This window comes from Diabrotica virgifera, chromosome 1 (assembly GCF_917563875.1).
Source record: "Diabrotica virgifera virgifera chromosome 1, PGI_DIABVI_V3a".
NCBI classification, from domain to species: domain Eukaryota; kingdom Metazoa; phylum Arthropoda; class Insecta; order Coleoptera; family Chrysomelidae; genus Diabrotica; species Diabrotica virgifera.
The window spans coordinates 197,628,309-197,647,672 of NC_065443.1; the positions used below are offsets into that span (position 1 = coordinate 197,628,309).

The following is a 19,364-nucleotide window of genomic DNA, read 5'->3' on the forward strand; positions in this document are numbered from 1 at the left end:
TAGAGGCATTTCCATTTAGCACTTCTGGCACTTCACCTTCTAGATAATAATCATTCTTTTAATGAATAATTTCAAATTCTTCATCTTTATTAGAATCTATGGAAATTAATAATTTAAAAATACAGATATAATTCTGGATGACCAACTTGAGCCAAACAGCTCCCCATACCTCAACGTATTCAGTTAGAGACTTTAATATGCAGACACAGTAAAATAAATCACTTAAGAAAAGCACTCTGTCAAAACGGCTGTTGTAATATGAAGTTATAATAAATTTTGCGGAGACATTGAAAACAAAATTTTCAGTGATTTATTGTTAGATATTTCCATTTCCTCTTAAAGTTTTCTGAATTTTCCGTTGACCTGGTTTGCTTGGATTTAGTTGGTCGATGTATTGTTCTTATTGGATGCTTCTAGGTTTCATAAGTATAATTTGTTTTACTTTATGGTTTAACCTGTTAGCCAATTGTTTGCCTTCTCAATTTTTCAACATGCAGCCCAACATTCAGAATGTTGCTTAAATCCAAATTCCTTTAATGCAGTTTGATATAAACCCAAATTTTATATATAGAGAATAGAGAGGTTCAAAATTATTATGGATTAAATTCATTTTTTCGAGAACAGGCAACTTTGGAGAAAAATCCCGAGACAGGTCGATTTTTATTTTCAAATTATGATTTTTTGACATAGGTATATAATATCATAATAGTGACGCCATTCATTTGGACGTGATGACATAATCAATGCATTTTTAAGTGGGAATAGGGGTCGTGAAGTAGCTCACTTGAAAGGTCATTAAATTCTCTTTTCAGTAATATAAACATTAACGTCATTATTTATAGACGGTGACCAAAAAATAATTTTTAAATTTAATTAATTGACGCAAATAGAAGAATGTATGTAATATTATTAACTCGAAATACATTTTACTGATGTCAGAAATTATAAAAAATATTTATTTCCTAAATAAACATTGCTTTTCGCTTAAATCAAATGTCTAAACATCCACCCACCTGCCTCTTGACAGTTTGAACATTTAATTTAAGCGAAAAGCAATCTTTGTTTGTCAAATAAACATTTTTTTCTGTTTTATGACAGTAGTAAAACGTCTGTTGAGTTAATTAAATTACATACATTCTTCTTTTTGCGGCAATTAATTTAATTCAAAACTTATTTTTATGGCGACCCTGTATAAATAATGATATTAATGTTTACATTACTGAATAGAGAATTAAATAATAACCTTTCAAATGAGCTAGCACATAACCCCTATTGCTATTTAAAAGAATCATCGATTACGTCATCACGCCCAAATCGATGAAGTCACTATTATGGCATATACGTCAACTGCAAATTGAGTTAAACTATGTGTCATCGCAATAAAGAATGGACTAACGTTAGAAGAGTATCCTACCGTAAAAAGTATTTTTGGATTCTTAACAAAATGAGAATGAGAAAAATAATATCAACAATATCTATGGCTAGATGTCTACGAAAATTTTTAGGATATACTCCAGTATACCAAGTCACCTAGGGCTCGATAACGCGGAAAGAGTCCCACCAGAGCTCAATCCTTTTGATACCGTCGGTATCTGGCATGAATGAATTTTCCCCTAAAGGGAGTGAGAGCCATATAGCTAAATCTGGATCTGAACATTGGTACTTCAAGATTATATTAAACTGTTTTTAGAATGTTTATTGTTTTTGCCTACATTTTTAAATCTGTTTTAGCAACTGTAAGGGATACGTTATTCCAAAAACCTTCATCGACAACTCCACCAATGACAAAGGATCAGACTGGTACTGCACCGCATGCCCAAGTAAACTCTCATCGTACTCAGTTCAAGATCTTCTCGAAAGGATCGGAAAAGATCTAAACGATATGCCAAAACAAAACATTAAAGAATGTAGAAGTTTCATAGAGACCTATGAAGAACTGCTGCATCCTAATCATTTCTTGTTGACTGACGTGAAATTGGCTTTACTTAATCTGATTGGTCAGACGAAAGAGGATATGAGGGAAATATCAGATGATGAGTTGCAGCTGAAATTTAGGTTAGGCCAGAGTTTGTTGAATTTATTCAAACAACTCGTTCCTGGTAAGCATTAAACAGTTTTTTAATGAGTGATATATTTTCGGGTTGTGTCAGAAATGGATTATAATACAAATACGCCAGTCAATGGGAGCAAGAATAGGATATTACCTTCGAATTCTATCCTACTGCATGGATTTTAATGAAATTTTGGGAATAGCCTCTACTTATCTTCTTATTCAAAGTCTACCATATGCCGATGTGTGCTTTTATCTTGGGGTGGTTCCCACCCATTCGCGGAGGTGGAAAATTTTTCGGTTAAAATAACCACGGAAGTGGCTATAGAACATAATTCTAAGCAAAAACTGTTCTATTCTTGTTCTCATGATCATTTTTCAGTGCGTCATTAATTATGACGTCACATAATGTATTGGGTGTGTCGAGACTTATTTCATGTAATTATTGACGAATCTGACAGATGCCACAATCGTACTTAGCCATAGGTGAAAAGCTTGTGGAATTAAACTAATTAGTAATTTAGTAGATTTGATTTTTACACAATATGTTAACATGTAGGTATTTTTTATAAAGGGGAATAAAATTAAAAAGTAAACAATATTGTTAATTAAATTTATAAATATGGAAACATTAAAAAATGATACAAAACGGTCCATAAACTGTGCTTTTATCTTCTTCTCTAGGTGCTGTCTCCGCTTCAAAAGTTAGCAATCATCAGAGAGATCTTTATTTCTGAAACAGCGGCTCTAAATAATTCATTGTTATTACATCCAAACCAGTTCCTAAGGTTCTTCAGCCATGAGTTACGTCTCCTTACTATGGATCTTTTTCTTGCATAATGACCTGGAGTATTAGATATACATCTCTCATCACATGTCCCATATATCTCAGTTTTCTTCTTATTTGTTAGTTCTCGTTCCTTATGCGTAAGTCTCATTACCTCCACGTTGGCTATTCTATCTACTCATGAGATATTTAGCACTCTTCGGTACAAATCGAATGTCTCTAGTCTCCTCACGCCAATGACTAACTTTTAACGAACTAAATTCTAAACCAAAACACAAAATAATGCACAAAGACGTTGTGAAACACAAGTGAAGTCGAATTCGAAATTTCAAAATGACAGGTACACAAAATACTGACCTGAATAATAACCGTCACTTGACTCTTTGACACTTCTAAAAAATGGCCAAAATGGACGAAGTTTTTGTCAAATGTTCGTAATACGTATATTTGATTGGCTAGAAAAAACGCGCATTCTAAATATCAACGAATCAAAGGTAGGTTAGGAATAGACATCTTATGTATATAACCATTGTAATGCTGCATTATTTTTGTGTTTAATCACGGAGCTACCGCTTTTTCCGTCTCATCTAACTTAATGCATTAGAGAGAAATCGAAAAACTGTGACGCACTGAAAAATGATCATGAGAACAAGAATATATATTTTTTGAAAACTCAATACTTTTTGAGTTATTCGTGGTTGAAAATTTGCCATTTTTTTTGTCAGATGAGTCAAGAGTGACAGTTGACTTTTGGACAGTTGAAATATATGATTCTTAACCTACTTGTGTACACGTTGTAATGCTTTTACGTTTTCTTGAATAAATAGTTTAAATGTTGTCTGATTTTCGCAGTTTTGGTAAATTCGAATCCACGGAAAACAAACCTCCCTTACAATATATTATTTTCTGTAATTTTGGACGGTGTTGGGGGAGATTTATCTTATTTACCACATCTGTTAAGTAGTTTTTTGAAGATAAGTCTTAACTGCAGCTTTACTGGTATTGGATAAGTGTGATGCATTCGTGAAAACAAGATAATTCTGATATAGACATGATAATTCTTAACACGATATTTTCTATCGCTCTTCTTCAGTTTTCTGATGACTTTTAGGAGGTTTGCTAATAATAATAATATCTTATGGCATTTTTGCCGGGGAGATCCTTTCGGATTGTTCCGGCGCCATATATATCTTTAACCCTGTTTTAAGTAACTAGTGTCGATGTACACTAGCCCAGGGGGACCGACACGGCTTAACGTGCTCTCCGAGGCACGGTGAGACGGCTCGTATCATTTTTAGAAATGAAAAATTGTTTGTCTTTGGCAGAGCTCGAACCCACGTGCACTGGCGTATGAGGCCAGCGATTATGCCGTTACGCTACGGCCGCTCAGGAGGTTTGCTGAAGACTATGCATGAAGAAAAGTAGTTTCTCTTCTTTCAATAATAAATATGTTCATTCACTTGATTGTGAATTAGTACACTTAATTTAAATCAAGCACCTGAATCCAATAACTTCAGAAGGTTGTAGCTTTAGAATAATAGTTTTTCAGACCTAGGTTCAACGGAATTTTTTAATCTACGCAGTGATAACTACATATCATTGACCAAACTTTCGGGGCCAAATTTGAAGGGAGCACTTTTCCATAAGAATTGTTGCGGAGTCCTTTGGGACAATACCAATCCAGATGTAATCCAAGAGCTTCCAATGCATCTTGAAGAAATCACTGTTTGGTGTAGATTTTAGACGGCCGGCGTTGTATATTGTAGATTTGAAAGCGGTCGTGTGAAAGATCTAGACTTCTACTTCGCCTGCACTGCTTTTAGGTAAACTAAGTAGATCAATGTGTTACTGGTATAGGTCCGGTTAAAGGAGTACATAGGGTTCGAAAGTAAGACAAGCGATCTGCCCTCGATAAACAAAGGATATTCTCGTAAAACCAATCACAACGCCTCGAATACAGGACAGAAACATTCCAAGTCAAACTTAGCAAAGAGCAGGACCAAGAAAAAGAACAACGAAATAATAATAGTATGCTGGAATATTAAGTCACGAACAATGAGATACCAATAGAAAAAAACATTCACACAATTTATATACGCGCGCTCTCGGAAATTTTTTAAAGAAAAAGGAACTTCAAAAGACCAATATTTTCTACTCATATACAGCGAAAAAGAGGAGTAGTTTGTGCTAGCTCAGGAGAAGGTCACATAACATTTGACCTAAAAACGACCTCGAATGTGGAAAACTGTAAACTCAGAGATAGTAAAAGTTTAAGCAAAAGCATGCACAAATTGGATACTTGAGATGGTGAAGCAAAAATATATAAAATAGTCAAAGATAGAGCAAAACGACCAATAGATTATTTTAATTAGATTAGATGTATCCGAGAAAAAAGGACAGAAAGAGAGAGAGAAAGAGAGACAGAGAGAAAGAGAGAGCGAGAGATAGAGAGATACACAGAGAGAGATAAGGAGAGAGTGTAATTGAAAGACGGATATCTGAAGAAACTGGAATATCCGAAAATCTGTTTGGATTTATGCAAGGCAAGAACATATGCAATTTTCATTATATTTCAGCTGATGAAAAAGTAGGGGAATACATACACAACCGCTCATATGGTATTTATTAATCTTGAGAAAACATATAATTATATCAGACTTCGTCAAGAGCTTCTATGGTGGACGATCAATAAGAAAGAAATTCCCGGTTAGTATGTGAAGTATTTAGTCACCAACATCACGACAATGGTTCTCTACAGATAGATAAACTAGACATTGAGAGAGGTACTCACTTCAAATATTTAAGACACTAGACCAACCAGACCCAAGTGTAAAAATCAAATCAAGGATTGGAGCAGCTTGCACAACGTTTCGAGAAATCATTCTGCTGTAACCACAGAATAAACCTAAAATTACGTCAAAGAATGGCCCATATAGTATTACATAGGCTGATAGGCTGATAGGCTCGATCACAACTCGTTTGGGATATGGTTGCATAGAAAAATGGTCCGAATACTCTCGATAGCTAAGAAGACTACCGGTGCGGTGTTAAATAGCGCAGATCCTGTTCATGAGTTATTGAAAATTATTAAAACAAGAACATACATATACCTAGGGCATGCTCTTAGAGGATACCGCTAGAGAATCCTTTAGCTTATCATGAATGGTAAAATCAGAGGGCCGCAGAGAAATTAAGAAAAAAACGTGTTAAAACTCATTACTAGACTTCCTTTAAGCAACATTTTTCTCAATACTATATCTCACAATTTTCCCAGATGTGTTAGCGTCAACTACACATTTCAAAGCAAACTTTTCGAAATACCCAATCTTGACGTTACGCCAAAAAGTAATAAAAAAAAAAACTGTGAGGGATAAAAATACAGAAGATTTGGTACGGTACTTCAGTTTATTAAATTTTTATTTTTTTCAGGTGAGAAGAGAGTAAGAGGAGTATGTCTCTTTGAGCTTATCGCAGCTCTTGCAGAAATTGCCAGGCGTAAGACTGACCCTAATATTGTTTATGCATCTATGCTTGTAAGTATAAAAACCAATCTATACAGTTGAGTCCGCGAATCTTTACCCGTACGTCATTATTTAAAGTATACGAAATAAGGCGGTGATAAGTCGGAAATTGAAATTTACTAAACGCAACAGCAAGTCACTTACTCTCACTTGTTGTTGCGTTTAGTAAATTTCAATTTCTTTCATCGACTTATTTCGAATGCTTTAAATGATGACGCACGGGTAAAGATTCGCAGACTCAACTGTATGTGTAATCATTTTTGATAGCGCTGCAGAACGGAATTTCATCTTCTTCTTCTCGTAGCACAGAAAACCCGGGGTATTACACAAATCTGACAATATTTTATCTCTTCATCGCATTCGTGAACGTCCCAAGGGTGTTCTTCCTGTCGAGTCCTCCCAGATAACTTGGCAAGGCGGTTATTAGTGATTTTATGAACATAACTAACTTAGACTTTGGGATCATAATATATCTCTTGGACTACGTCGCTCTATAGATCTGATTAACCTCGTCTTTGTTTTCATTAGGTGTTGATTAGTATTCGGGTCGTGATAAGGTCCAAAGATTCTTCTAAAAATTTTTCTGTCAAAACATCTTAGTTTTCTTTCCATTGCTTTTGTCAGTGTCTACATCTCACACCAATATATGAACCCCGGTCTCATGACTGTTTTGTATACCCTGATTTACATCTACCCAGAGGCTACTATGCACCTATCTGCTCGCTGCCTGAATTCTCCCTTTTATCTCTTCCATGATATAGAATAGAATAGAATAGAATAGAATAGAATAGAATAGAATAGAATAGAATAGAATAGAATAGAATAGAATAGAATAGAATAGAATAGAACAGAATAGAATAGAATAGAATAGAATAGAATAGAATAGAATAGAATAGAATAGAATAGAATAGAATAGAATAGAATAGAATAGAATAGAATAGAATAGAATAGAATAGAATAGAATAGAATAGAATAGAATAGAATAGAATAGAATAGAATAGAATAGAATAGAATAGAATAGAATAGAATAGAATAGAATAGAATAGAATAGAATAGAATAGAATAGAATAGAATAGAATAAAATAGAAATATGCTTTATTGTCATGAAAAATTGAACAATTTAATCGACAAAGCTTATAAAAATTCAAGAAAACAAAACAATAATAATTCAATTTACTAAAATTATATAAATCGTAAATATAATTAAAAAAATAATAATAATGAAGTTAAACAGAATCAAAAATTACAAAATTTAAAAATTTAAATAAATGACAAATTACATAGTCTACCTAGTAATTAATAAGTTTAAAAGTTAAGCTGCTGCATATGACACCCAAATATAGATAAAAAAATAATAAAAATACTACTTGTGCAAAGGGTACTGTAATTTCTTAGTTATTGATTAAGAAAATATTCTACTGAATAATATGGTCTTTCAGATAGGTAGGCTTTTGTCAGTTTACGGAATTTGGGGAAGAATGCTGCAGATTTAAGTTGTAGAGGGAGGTGGTTGTAAAGTTTTTTTTGCGGAATATAATATATAGATTTCTTTACTAACTCAGAGGACGGGTCGATAAATAGACGTCAAAGGTAGAATTTCTCGTAAAATAGTCATGATTAGGTCTTGGTGGAAATACATGCAAATGTTTACGAATTAAGCAAACAGTTTCTAAAATATACAAAGATGGAAGGGTTAAAATTTCGTGATCTTTGAAGTAACTTCTGCAATGTGTTGTTCTTCTGAGGCCAAACAGATATCTTTTTGTTCTTTTTCTAATTTTAAAATAACATCAAATTGGGCAGCTGTATCAGAACCCCAAAAAGGAAGGCCATAACGAAGATGTGACTCGAACAAAGAAAAATATGTTACTTTGGAAGATGCTAAATTGAGTTCATTCGAAACAGATCTTATAACATAACAAGCTGAAGATAGTTTCTTCCTTAACAAATCGATATGGAGGGAGCATTTAAGGTTGCTGTCTAAAAAAATACCAAGAAATTTTACAAAATCAACTGATCTGGCTGTTATTAAGAGTTAAGGTTTGAAGAGCTTCTTTATAAGAAAATGCTACTGTTTTATCTACGTTAAACGAGAGTAAATTAGAGTCAGACCAGGTTTTTATTGTAAGTTTGATATCGTTATCTGAGGTGATTGTCCCTCGGAGATATTTAAAACTCACCACTCTTTCAAAGTTATATATGTCTGTTGTAACATTTTACCCTATTCTACCTCGTCTCTTTTGTATGTTAATGCACATTATTTTGTTTTCTCTTCACTGACCCATGGATTAGTTTTTTTGCCTCTATCTCTAATTTATTAAAAGTACCCTTCACGTGAGTGACTATATTTCTAGTAGCAATTTTCGTCCATTTACTGTCAGTGGTTCTGTTCTAATTTGTGCTATTCTTACTATTTTCTTAAGGATTATATTGATACGGACAGGTGACAGCACTTGTTTCAGGCCACTGCTTATTTTAAACCATTCTGAGAGATCCGAGTTTTGGTGTTCCATGCCACTATTCGTATTTTGCTGTTTTTTCTATTATTGCGATTATTTTGTTTATTATTTTTTCTTGCGCTATTCATATATTTGTCCTGATTTATATTCAATTTTCGTGACTGATTTTTACTATTTCTTTTATTCTGCATTAGGTTTTAAAAATAATGGTTAGTTTTGTTATTTTTTAGTTTCTCTTCTATACTTGGCTTCCTATGGAAGATCTCCGGCTGAACATTCCAGCTCAATCTGTGTTTTCGTGTGGGTTGCTATGTTTCTCAATTTCTTTCTTCAGTTTGTTTCATTCCTTTAAAGTCGACCAAGCGGGTATCTTTCTCCATTTGTTTACAGTGTATTATATTATCTTAAGGGGGTAGGCGCAAAATCTAGGTCCAATGCTATTTAAATGCATTAAGTTTTTTCATATCCTGAGAAAACTATTAAATATTTTTGAAAAATTTAAACGCAGAATGAAATATGATATTACTACGAGGCCGATAGTCCCTTAGAATAAATAAAAAGTTTCTTATGAATGAAATATTTGAAATTAAAAATCACAGTCAATTTTCCCTTTTTTTCACCCCTTTAACTTAGTAAAATAAACATTATAGACCATTTCAGGAAGTTTCGTCCCTCGGCAATTATGTAATCTTCCATTCTGCATTTTAATTTTTCAAAAATACTTATTAGCTTTCTCAGGTTTCGAAAAAAAAGATTATACATTAAATATCATTTGACCAAGATTTTGCGCCTACTTCCTTAATTACACCAGGTTTCTTTCGTGTCTCGCTTTTTTCATATGTTTGTAATAGAAGTTTGTAATAGAGGCCTCACTATACCAGTCTGTTTAAAGATTTTAAGGTACTTTGATTTTCCAATTTTATTTATATACCTAGTAGAAGATAGGACGTTCATTGAAACCACAACCACACTTCCACTAGAAAGCACTCGAAATATTATTCACCGTAAACTTAAATAAACTGCTCGTCAAAAGTTAGGGATATAGAAAATTCTGCTGAATTTTTATAGTAGATTTTTTCGCGAATAGATTAACGGATTCCGCTAATTTTTTCTTATTATTTTAGACTTTTATTTAGTGTTTACACATTTATGCAAAGGTTTACTCAAACTTTTTTTGTACTTATACCGGGTGGAAGAAAAAAATGTTTTTCTTATGTTAAATTAGAGACGCCCTGTAGGGAGGACGAGGTACAAATGGGAGTATATATCGAAATCGTATTGTAGTCTTATGTTTTGTAAACATTTTGTTTTTTGAATGTCCCTGATATCTTTAGAAATAAAAAAATAGACGTTTTGTAATTTAACATGTGTTTTAACCGAAACAAAAGTTTGAGACACCTTGTAGGGAGAAAAAGGCACAAAGGTGAGTATACCTCGATATTTTGTAGTAGTCTCATATTTTGTGAATATTTAATTTTTTTAATTTCTCTGATATCTTCAATAACAAAGAAACTAGACGATTTTATTCTTTAATATGTGTTTTAACTGACGACATCGACATGCGTCACATCACACATGTGAAACATAGAAAAACATATTAAAGAGTAATACCGTCTAGTTTCTTTGTTATTAAAGATATCAGAGAAATTAAAAAAAAAATAAAATATTCAAAAAATATCAGACTACATAATATCGGGGTATACTTACCTTTGTGCCTTTTTCTCCATACAAGGTGTCTCAAACTTTTGTTTCGGTTAAAGCACATGTTAAATTACAAAACCGTCTATTTTTTTTGTTTGTAAAGATATCAAGGACATTCAAACAACAGCATGTTCACAAAACATAAAACTACAATATTATTCTGATGTATACTCACATTTGTACCTCGTTCTCCCTACAGGGTGTCTCAAACTTAACACAAGAAAACATATTTTTTTCTTCCACCCGGTATAAGCACAAAAAATAAGTTTGAGTAAACCTTTGCACAACTGTGTAAATACTAAAGAAAAGGCTAAAATAAAAAAAAAATAGCGCAATCCGTCTGTTCGCGAAAAAATCAACTATGAAAATCAGCAGAATTTTCTATATCCCTAACTTTTGACGAGCAGTTTATTTCGAACATGACATGTGCAACAATAAATTTGTTTTACTGTAAAACATAGGTCTCTCTGCTAATAACTTTTCTATTCTGGAAAATTTTCGAGAGGACAGCGTTTCGTAAATATAGAGGTTTCTAAACTTTGGTACGTCCGGCAACTGGAGTACCTACCCTTAAAAATTTATCGGACAATATTATCAGTTAATTGTAAAAACTTTTATCAAACAATTATGCAAAAATCAGCTGTGAGGGTATAACTTTTATGACTCTATGTGATGCATGCGCCCCCATATGGGAGACGCACTATGGAGTCATAAATGAAGATTTTTTTGCAGGGTTGTTTGATAAAAATACTTACAATTTACGGGTAATATTGTTAGACAAATTTTTAAGGGTACTACAGTTGTCCGACGCACCAAGTTTAGAAGCCTCTCCCTAAAATTTTCCGAAATGAAAAAGTTGTCCGATTCAACATGAATAACTGAATTAAAAAAGTCTCATGAGGGAGGTAATATTTTTTTCTAAAGAGTGGGCCCAAGGACTATATTATATAGCAATAAAACACGTTAAGAACGTTCTTCTCCATTAAGGGCCGTCTCCCAATCGGAGGTTGGATATCATCATCACTATATGTACTCTATCTACCGCTGCTCTAAAGAGTTCTATAGAACTGCATTTAACAATAGAAAGTCGGGCTTAGCTTACCTACCTAGAAAGCCGGAAGGGATCATTTTGGCCCCACGTTCTTTAATCAATTAAAACTCAGTTTAAAGAAATTAAATCCACTCTAGACTATAGAATCTGATTTTATTTTTACTTTCATTGTTTAACACGCTGTCTATTCGCTGCCTATCAAAAACATTCGGAATACCATACAGTTTGGAGTTTTTGATATTTGCCACACATTGCCTTGTTACAGCCGCGGCAATGATTGGAAGTACAGTAAAACCCCCGTTAACCGAAATAATTGGGGGGAAGTCAGTTTCGGATAACAAAAATTTAGGTTAAAAATAACATTGTTTTTTTAATTCTTCTTGTATCAAATTACATAGTCTTTGAGATGTATAGCTGCAAAACATCGTTGAAAAGAAAAACACAAAAGAAAATAGAAAATTACTTTAAAAACTCACTCTAAATATGTTAATTTTCCTTAATTTTACTGCTTTTTTGTTAATTTATTTTTTAATGTTGTTCTGAAGCTATTTCCTTGTGGCATTTTTATGATTAATTATTTATATGGGAAATAAGCCACAATTAAAATGAAAAAAATAATTTTATTAACGTTTCGACGCCCAAATCGGGTGCCGTTGTCAAAATACAAAATATTACTAAAATAAACTAAAGTGTTGTTGCTAAGCAAAAAAATTCTTCTAATAATTTATTTAATCTCACTCATTTATATTGGCAATTCAGACATATATTATACATTTTAAAGTAGAAGACTTTAAAATGATATTGCCAATATTTATGAGTTGCGTTCCTGGGACGACTTACTGAAAGATAGTTCAATCGATTACATGAAATTAACCCCAACTCAAGAATATCCGTCATAAAAAATTATAGCATGTGATATGTCTTTAAAAAGACAACCAAATGCAACGACAGTAAAATTCTCGCGTTAGAGACTTCATAGTAAATCACAAGGGAAAACCAGGAAAAACCCTGTGATACTATCCCGACATCGTAAGTATTTGGTCTTACATTAATTTACTCTCAAAAAATAATACCAAATTCTGACTTGTAACATGTTTAAATTATAAATATTATTAATAATACTAGATATATAAGTAATACTAAAATATGTACTAGCTCGATATTATTGACTTACTAATCTTGGTATTTTCTTTCTATTGACTTCCTCTTTCAGTATGAGTAACCATATAAACCATATATATAAGTGTCGCAAATTCCTCGGTAGAATGCAGTAGGATGTGGTTACCCATACTGAAAGAGGAAGTCAATAGAAAGAAAATACCAAGATTAGTAAGTCAATAATATCGAGCTAGTACATATTTTAGTATTACTTATATATCTAGTATTATTAATAATATTTATAATTTAAACATGTTACAAGTCAGAATTTGGTATTATTTTTTGAGAGTAAATTAATGTAAGACCAAATACTTACGATGTCGGGATAGTATCACAGGGTTTTTCCTGGTTTTCCCTTGTGATTTACTATGAAGTCTCTAACGCGAGAATTTTACTGTCGTTGCATTTGGTTGTCTTTTTAAAGACATATCACATGCTATAATTTTTTATGACGGATATTCTTGAGTTGGGGTTAATTTCATGTAATCGAATGAACTATCTTTCAGTAAGTCGTCCCAGGAACGCAACTCATAAATATTGGCAATATCATTTTAAAGTCTTCTACTTTAAAATGTATAATATATGTCTGAATTGCCAATATAAATGAGTGAGATTAAATAAATTATTAGAAGAATTTTTTTGCTTAGCAACAACACTTTAGTTTATTTTAGTAATATTTTGTATTTTGACAACGGCACCCGATTTGGGCGTCGAAACGTTAATAAAATTATTTTTTTCATTTTAATTGTGGCTTATTTCCCATATAAATAATTAATTTATTTTTTGTTGACAAAATTATTGAAACTGTCAGCCATTTCGGTTAAACGATGTTTCGGTTAAAAAGGTTTCGGTTAACGGAGGTTTTACTGTATGATTTCCTTTACAAAATATTTTCAACTGATATTTTTGTCGTTTTTGTATAGTAACAGTGATAGTTGTTGGTATACCTGGTGTTGCTAGGCGTAGTTCCAGATTTCGGGAGGCAAGGTATGCATAGGCGTAACCAGGATGATCCTAAGGGGGGGGTTACAACTACCTAAAAGGGGGGGGTTACAACTACTGGAAGGTCTCTGAGCGCTATGGTGTTAAGCGTATAGAGCTCAAAGTATATCCCAATGGGGGGGGTTACAACCCCCAAAACCCCCCCCTGGTTACGCCTATGAAGGTATGGGGCCCATAATTCTTCACACAGCCGAAGAATAAACTTACAAAGACTGAGTCTACTTCCAGTTATTTCTTTATATATAATCCATGCATTTATTGCTTCCAAGTCAAGAGTATTATAAAACACGTACATAGGCCATCGTCTTGAAGTTACTTTTGTAGTATAAAACGAGTCATTTGGTCCTCTACACCCACAATTGTATCTTTGTGTTCACTTGTGTTCACCAACAATTTTATATTTATTACGTAGATGTAGATGATCAGTACCAGTATAAGGGTAACGGGTAACCATTTACAATAAACATACATAAATATAATTTTACCCATCCGACAGGAATTTGAAAGAAAGGCTCGTCGAATTTACCAGAAAACGATAATAACTTACACAGGGCCAATTTGGTCCCTTTAGTCTTCTATGGTAGATTTGTTAGAAAAACCATTTGATAAATTTTGTAAACAATATTTTTTTGTGTTAAATAAGTCTTTGTATCAAAATATTAAAAGTCATAAATAGTCGAGGAAATGAAGCATTTTGGCTCGCAATTTTTTCGTTCAGCATGGATTTACTTGAAATTTTCACAGAAGGCAGGGAATAGTCCAAGGATCATTTTCTATATCATGCAGCTGTACACTAAAACTTTGGGGGTGGTTGCCATCCCATCTCGGGGGTGGGAATTTTTTATTAAATTTTAACCATGTAAATCGATGTAAAACGTAGTTCTAAGAAAAAAATGTTTTTTACATTTTTTTCGTAAAACTAATATTTTTCGAGTTATTCGCGGTTGAAAGTAACAGTTTTTCGACGAAAAAATCCACTTTTTTAGAGAGTTTTTTTGAGAATAGCTCGAAAAATATGCATTTAATCAAAAAAAATGTAGCTGTCGAAATTGTGTCTTTTAGTAACACAAATCAAATTCTTTTTCTATAATATTTTTACGACCAATACAAACTGAGATACAGCATGTTAAAATTTAGATTTTTTCGTCAAATTTATAATTTGAAATATTCAAATCCAAATAACGGGAAAACTTCATTTTTAGAGGAAAACTTAGATAACCTTTTTCAAGGATACAATTAGACCTTTCAAAAGAAAAACACAAACAGTTTCTAGCATAAAAATTAAGTGACTTATGATCAAAAAAAGGTCGGTAGTTGCTATTTGTATAATTTCGTGGGGCTCAGTGGAGGCTGTTCTTCAGAGAGAATAGAAACACCAAATAGTAATGCGAGAATTTATTAATGAGACCTACACCCCGGGAGAACTTTGAGTACTGACTTATGACTTATTCGCGTTTCAGTTGAAGACTCTATTTGCTACATATTGAATGTATGAAGGAATGAAGTTAGAGGCACCTCTGGCCTGGTCGAAGTGATTCTTGAGAATGGTTCTAAATGTGTATACTTTCTCAGCGGTGGCACTTAGTATTGGTGTCAAGCCACGCGCTCAGTATATTTACAAATATTGAGAACAAAGAAATATATTTGATCATCAAATTAAATAATGCAATTGCCCGAATTATTGTTTACAATTTACAATTCGTGAACTAGATTAGAAACCCGTACATGTATTATTATAATATAACAAATTGACTCATGTGATATACAGGGTGATAAAAATATACTGTTGAATATCGAATATGAATTCTGAATATTTGTTATTGGACATACTGCCCGCCGGCCAATCTGGCCCAGTGTCAGTGCTCAAAGTTTACAATAATCATGATACATTAGTTTACGAAGATAAGTTAATTATAATGTGTGATGTCAAGACACTAGTCTTTGAACAAATAATACTTCTCCAACTGCAACACCTTAGGTAATAAATCAAAGTTTAGGTTAGGAAATGAAATGAAAGTAAACGCAAGGTATTGAGTGGGATGTAAATATGTTTCAAAGTGTAACGTGTTGTATTATAATTGTATTATTTTATTATTATTATCGAATTATATTATTAGTATTAAAAGTTTTATTATTAATGTTATCGAATTCTACTACGAGCTCTCGGACTATTTTTACGTAGATATATTTAATTGTATTTTGAAAGTAAACGCAAGGTATTGAGTGGGATGTAAATATGTTTCAAAGTGTAACGTGTTGTATTATAATTGTATTATTTTATTATTATTATCGAATTATATTATTAGTATTAAAAGTTTTATTATTAATGTTATCGAATTGTACTACGAGCTCTCGGACTATTTTTACGTAGATATATTTAATTGTATTTTATGTCATCCAAACAACTAGGATTTGTTGTTCCTGCTGAATCTCGATAATTATGTTTTGTAACATACTCCGTGTTGTATTACCTCAAGTAAACATATTATGTAGGTTAATAATGAAAGGTCGTGTTTTATAAACACGAGAAATAAAAATATTTGATTTTAGAGGAAGATTTTAGATTTGATTATTAGAGGGTTGTATTATTATTTAATTTATTGTTTCTCTTATTATAGCGTTGTGTTTATGTGTTTATAAATTAATTATATTGGTCTCCCTTTTGTATTATTCTTCTTGTGAGTATTCTTCTTTCATAATTGAAGTATTAAGTTTTCAACCCCGTAGTTGTATACAGGAGTTGTAGAACATGTAAAATAATCTAATATAGTTATTGGATTCCTTGGGGCGAGGGAAAAATTCCTCCAACTGCAGCGTCATACCTGATTTCAAAAAAAAATCCTAATTCCAAGTTCCGTTTGCTTATTTCCATCATGTAAACAATCTATTTTCGTGTTAAATATGCAGGTCCTCAAACCGAGTGGGATTCGAATTACCACCCTAAGCCTACATCTTAGCATCATCCGACACGACTTAGTTTTCAACCCTTAAGGCCAATCCCTATCTAGTTTGCATACATTCCTGAAACATTTTGCATCAGGCACCGAATTCTTTTGTCGCTCACGGTGGTTGAAAGTCACCTGAGTCCATTGTTTGTTTTTTTTTGCTGTTAGTATTTCTTCTTTGTTGAGCTTGCTGTGCTCCTCTCTTTCTTTGTTTCCTATTCTTATTATGATAAGTCCTTCTTTCATATGTTTCATGTTTCTTCATATTTGTATAATTTCTATATTGATACCTCCTCGTATAATTTTCTCTTTCGTATTTATTTGTATTCTTGTAATTTTTCTTCTTGTTTTCGCTTGTTTTCCTATAAGTTTGATCTAGGTACGTCCTTGTATCACGACGTCTTTCTTCTTTGGTTTTTCTGTAATTTTTATCACGGTACATCTTCGACCCGTGTGGTTCGTTTTGTTTTGAATCTCTGTACGTTTTGTCACGGTAAATTTGCGGCTCCTGTGACTCTTATTTTTTTGTATGTGTAATTAGGTACTTGTGTCCGTTTGGTACACTTTTTCTTCTCCCTCTCTACCTACTGTTTCTTCGGTTTTTGGAGTTTTCTACGTTTTTTGTTCGGACAAGTGTTTCTTGATCCTTAACGTATATAGTTGCCCCTGAGAAGGAGCTGAAATTTCCTGCCTTTACAAATGTCATAGTGTTATGACTTGTTACCTGAGTACTGGATTCTTTTCTTTGTGTCGTTCCTGACACTATCCATCCCAATCTCGTGTTTTGGCTAAGTAGGCCGTTACTTATTCGGTCTACACCCTCCATCAATATGTGGCTATATTCTTTGACCCCTAAAAGTAAGTCTATCTTCCCTACCTTGTAGTATCTTGGGTCTGCCAGTAGTGAATTTTTCTCGTTATAGTCCTGTGGGATTATGTCCTGTTCCGGTAAATCCCTTGTTATTTTTGGTAATACCAGTGCCTCTATTTCCATCTCGAAGTCACTTTGGTAATGAGTGCCGATCAAAAGTTTCATACTCCAGTTGGCTGTCTTTTCCCCTGACGAGCCTATTCAGGATATGGTCGCCTGTATTGGCTGCCTTTTTGTTCCTAGCGCCGTCGCTGCTTTTTCTGTTATAAATGAGCATTGTGACCCTTGGTAGATTAGTGCTCTCATTATCTGAGAGTCTCCTTTCGCATCTCTTATGCGTACCACTACTGTGGCTAGTAATGCTTCACCTTCTTTATGGCTTGCACAGTTAACTGAGTTCTGCCCTCTTTGTTGTGTGTTGTTGTTTCTTTTTCCATTGTTGTCTTGCGTGTTTCCTCGTCTTCCGTTATTTTGTTCTCTGGCCTTGTTGGGATAATTATTTCCTCCTCTGTACCTGTCCGATTGGTACCCGTTTCTTCTATTGTTCGATTCTCTTCCATTTCTTTCTTGAGTTTGTTCTCCTTTTGTTTCATTTGAGCTTCTTCTATTGCCCGTGTTTCCTCTTTCATAATGCAACGTGGTGTGGTGCTCTCCGCCACAATTCCTGCACCTCATCTGCGTAAAACATTGTTTTTCTTTCTTATGAGCTAGGCAAATCGCACACCAACCTTTTTCTCTTATTATTCTGTTTCGGTCTTTTATATTGAGTTCCTGAAATTCTCTGCAGTAAGCTACTCCGTGATCTCCGTTTCATATCACGCAACTTATTCTAGTTTTCCTACCCGATCCTCCTTCTTTCTCTTATCTCTTTTCTGATTCCAGCAGCTCCAATGTCTGGAATCTTCTTTGTAAGAATGTTTGTGTTGATTTTTACGTCGGTATCTCTCTACTCTCTCCGATGTGGTTTTCGTATAGTCTCCTTGTTTCATTATCCCATTTTGTTATGCTTATTCGAGCTATCAATGGGCTCCACGCTTCCGTATCTGTTCCTAATCCTCCTATGGCTTCCAAACACTCATGGAAGGTGTCATGTAGTGATTTCAGTGCTCTAGCAGAAGATTCCTTTACTTCCTGCGCTAGTAGCATCCTGTCTATTAGTTTAAACAATATCATCCTTGGGTTTTCATCTCTTTCTTTTAACATGTTCCAGGCAACTTCGTAATTGGCCTCGGATATATGTAAGTGTTTTATCATTCTGTTGGCTTCCCCTCTTACTTGAGTTTTTAGGTACTGCATTTTTTCTGCGTTCAACAATTGGTCGTTTTCATGTATTACTTTAGTAAACAGATCATGGAAAGTTCTCCACGTTTCGTATCTTCCTTCATACACAGGGAATTTCACCTGCGGTAATGTCACACCATCTCTCCTCTGTGTGCTGTCTGGCCGTTGCATCCCTGGCCGTATTTTCTTTAAAGTTTCCCTGACTTTCCTCCTTAGCTGATTTATTCTCTCTACTTCTCCATTATCTAAAATGTCTAGTTCCTCATTTACTGTTGCTTCGATGACGAGTGTATTTATTTTTTCCATGTGTTCTTTTAACTCTGCCTGCAGTTCTTCATCATCCTCCTGCAAGTCTTGTTCATATTTTTGTAATAATTCCTCGATTCTTTGTTTTCTTATCTGTATCTCCTTTACTTTTGGTGCTTTTCCTCTTTTCAGGATTCTTCCATATTCTTCCAACAGGGTTTTTCCCTCAATATATGTCTTAAGGACCTGATCGTAGTATTTTGTTTCAAAGTATTTGTCTTTCGTTACACCC

At 33.5% G+C, this 19,364-nt stretch overlaps 1 protein-coding gene across 2 annotated transcripts in view; it reads left to right on the forward strand.

Annotated features, from left to right (window-relative positions):
* Window positions 1–19,364, forward strand: part of LOC114327594 (SET domain-containing protein SmydA-8) — a 132,734-nt gene that overhangs the window by 110,821 nt on the left and 2,549 nt on the right. For both annotated transcript variants that reach the window (XM_050646266.1, XM_028276262.1), the window contains exons 5-6: window positions 1,732–2,099; window positions 6,267–6,370. In XM_050646266.1, coding sequence (XP_050502223.1) covers window positions 1,732–2,099; window positions 6,267–6,370 — 472 coding nt within the window. The remainder of the gene's footprint in view (window positions 1–1,731; window positions 2,100–6,266; window positions 6,371–19,364) is intronic.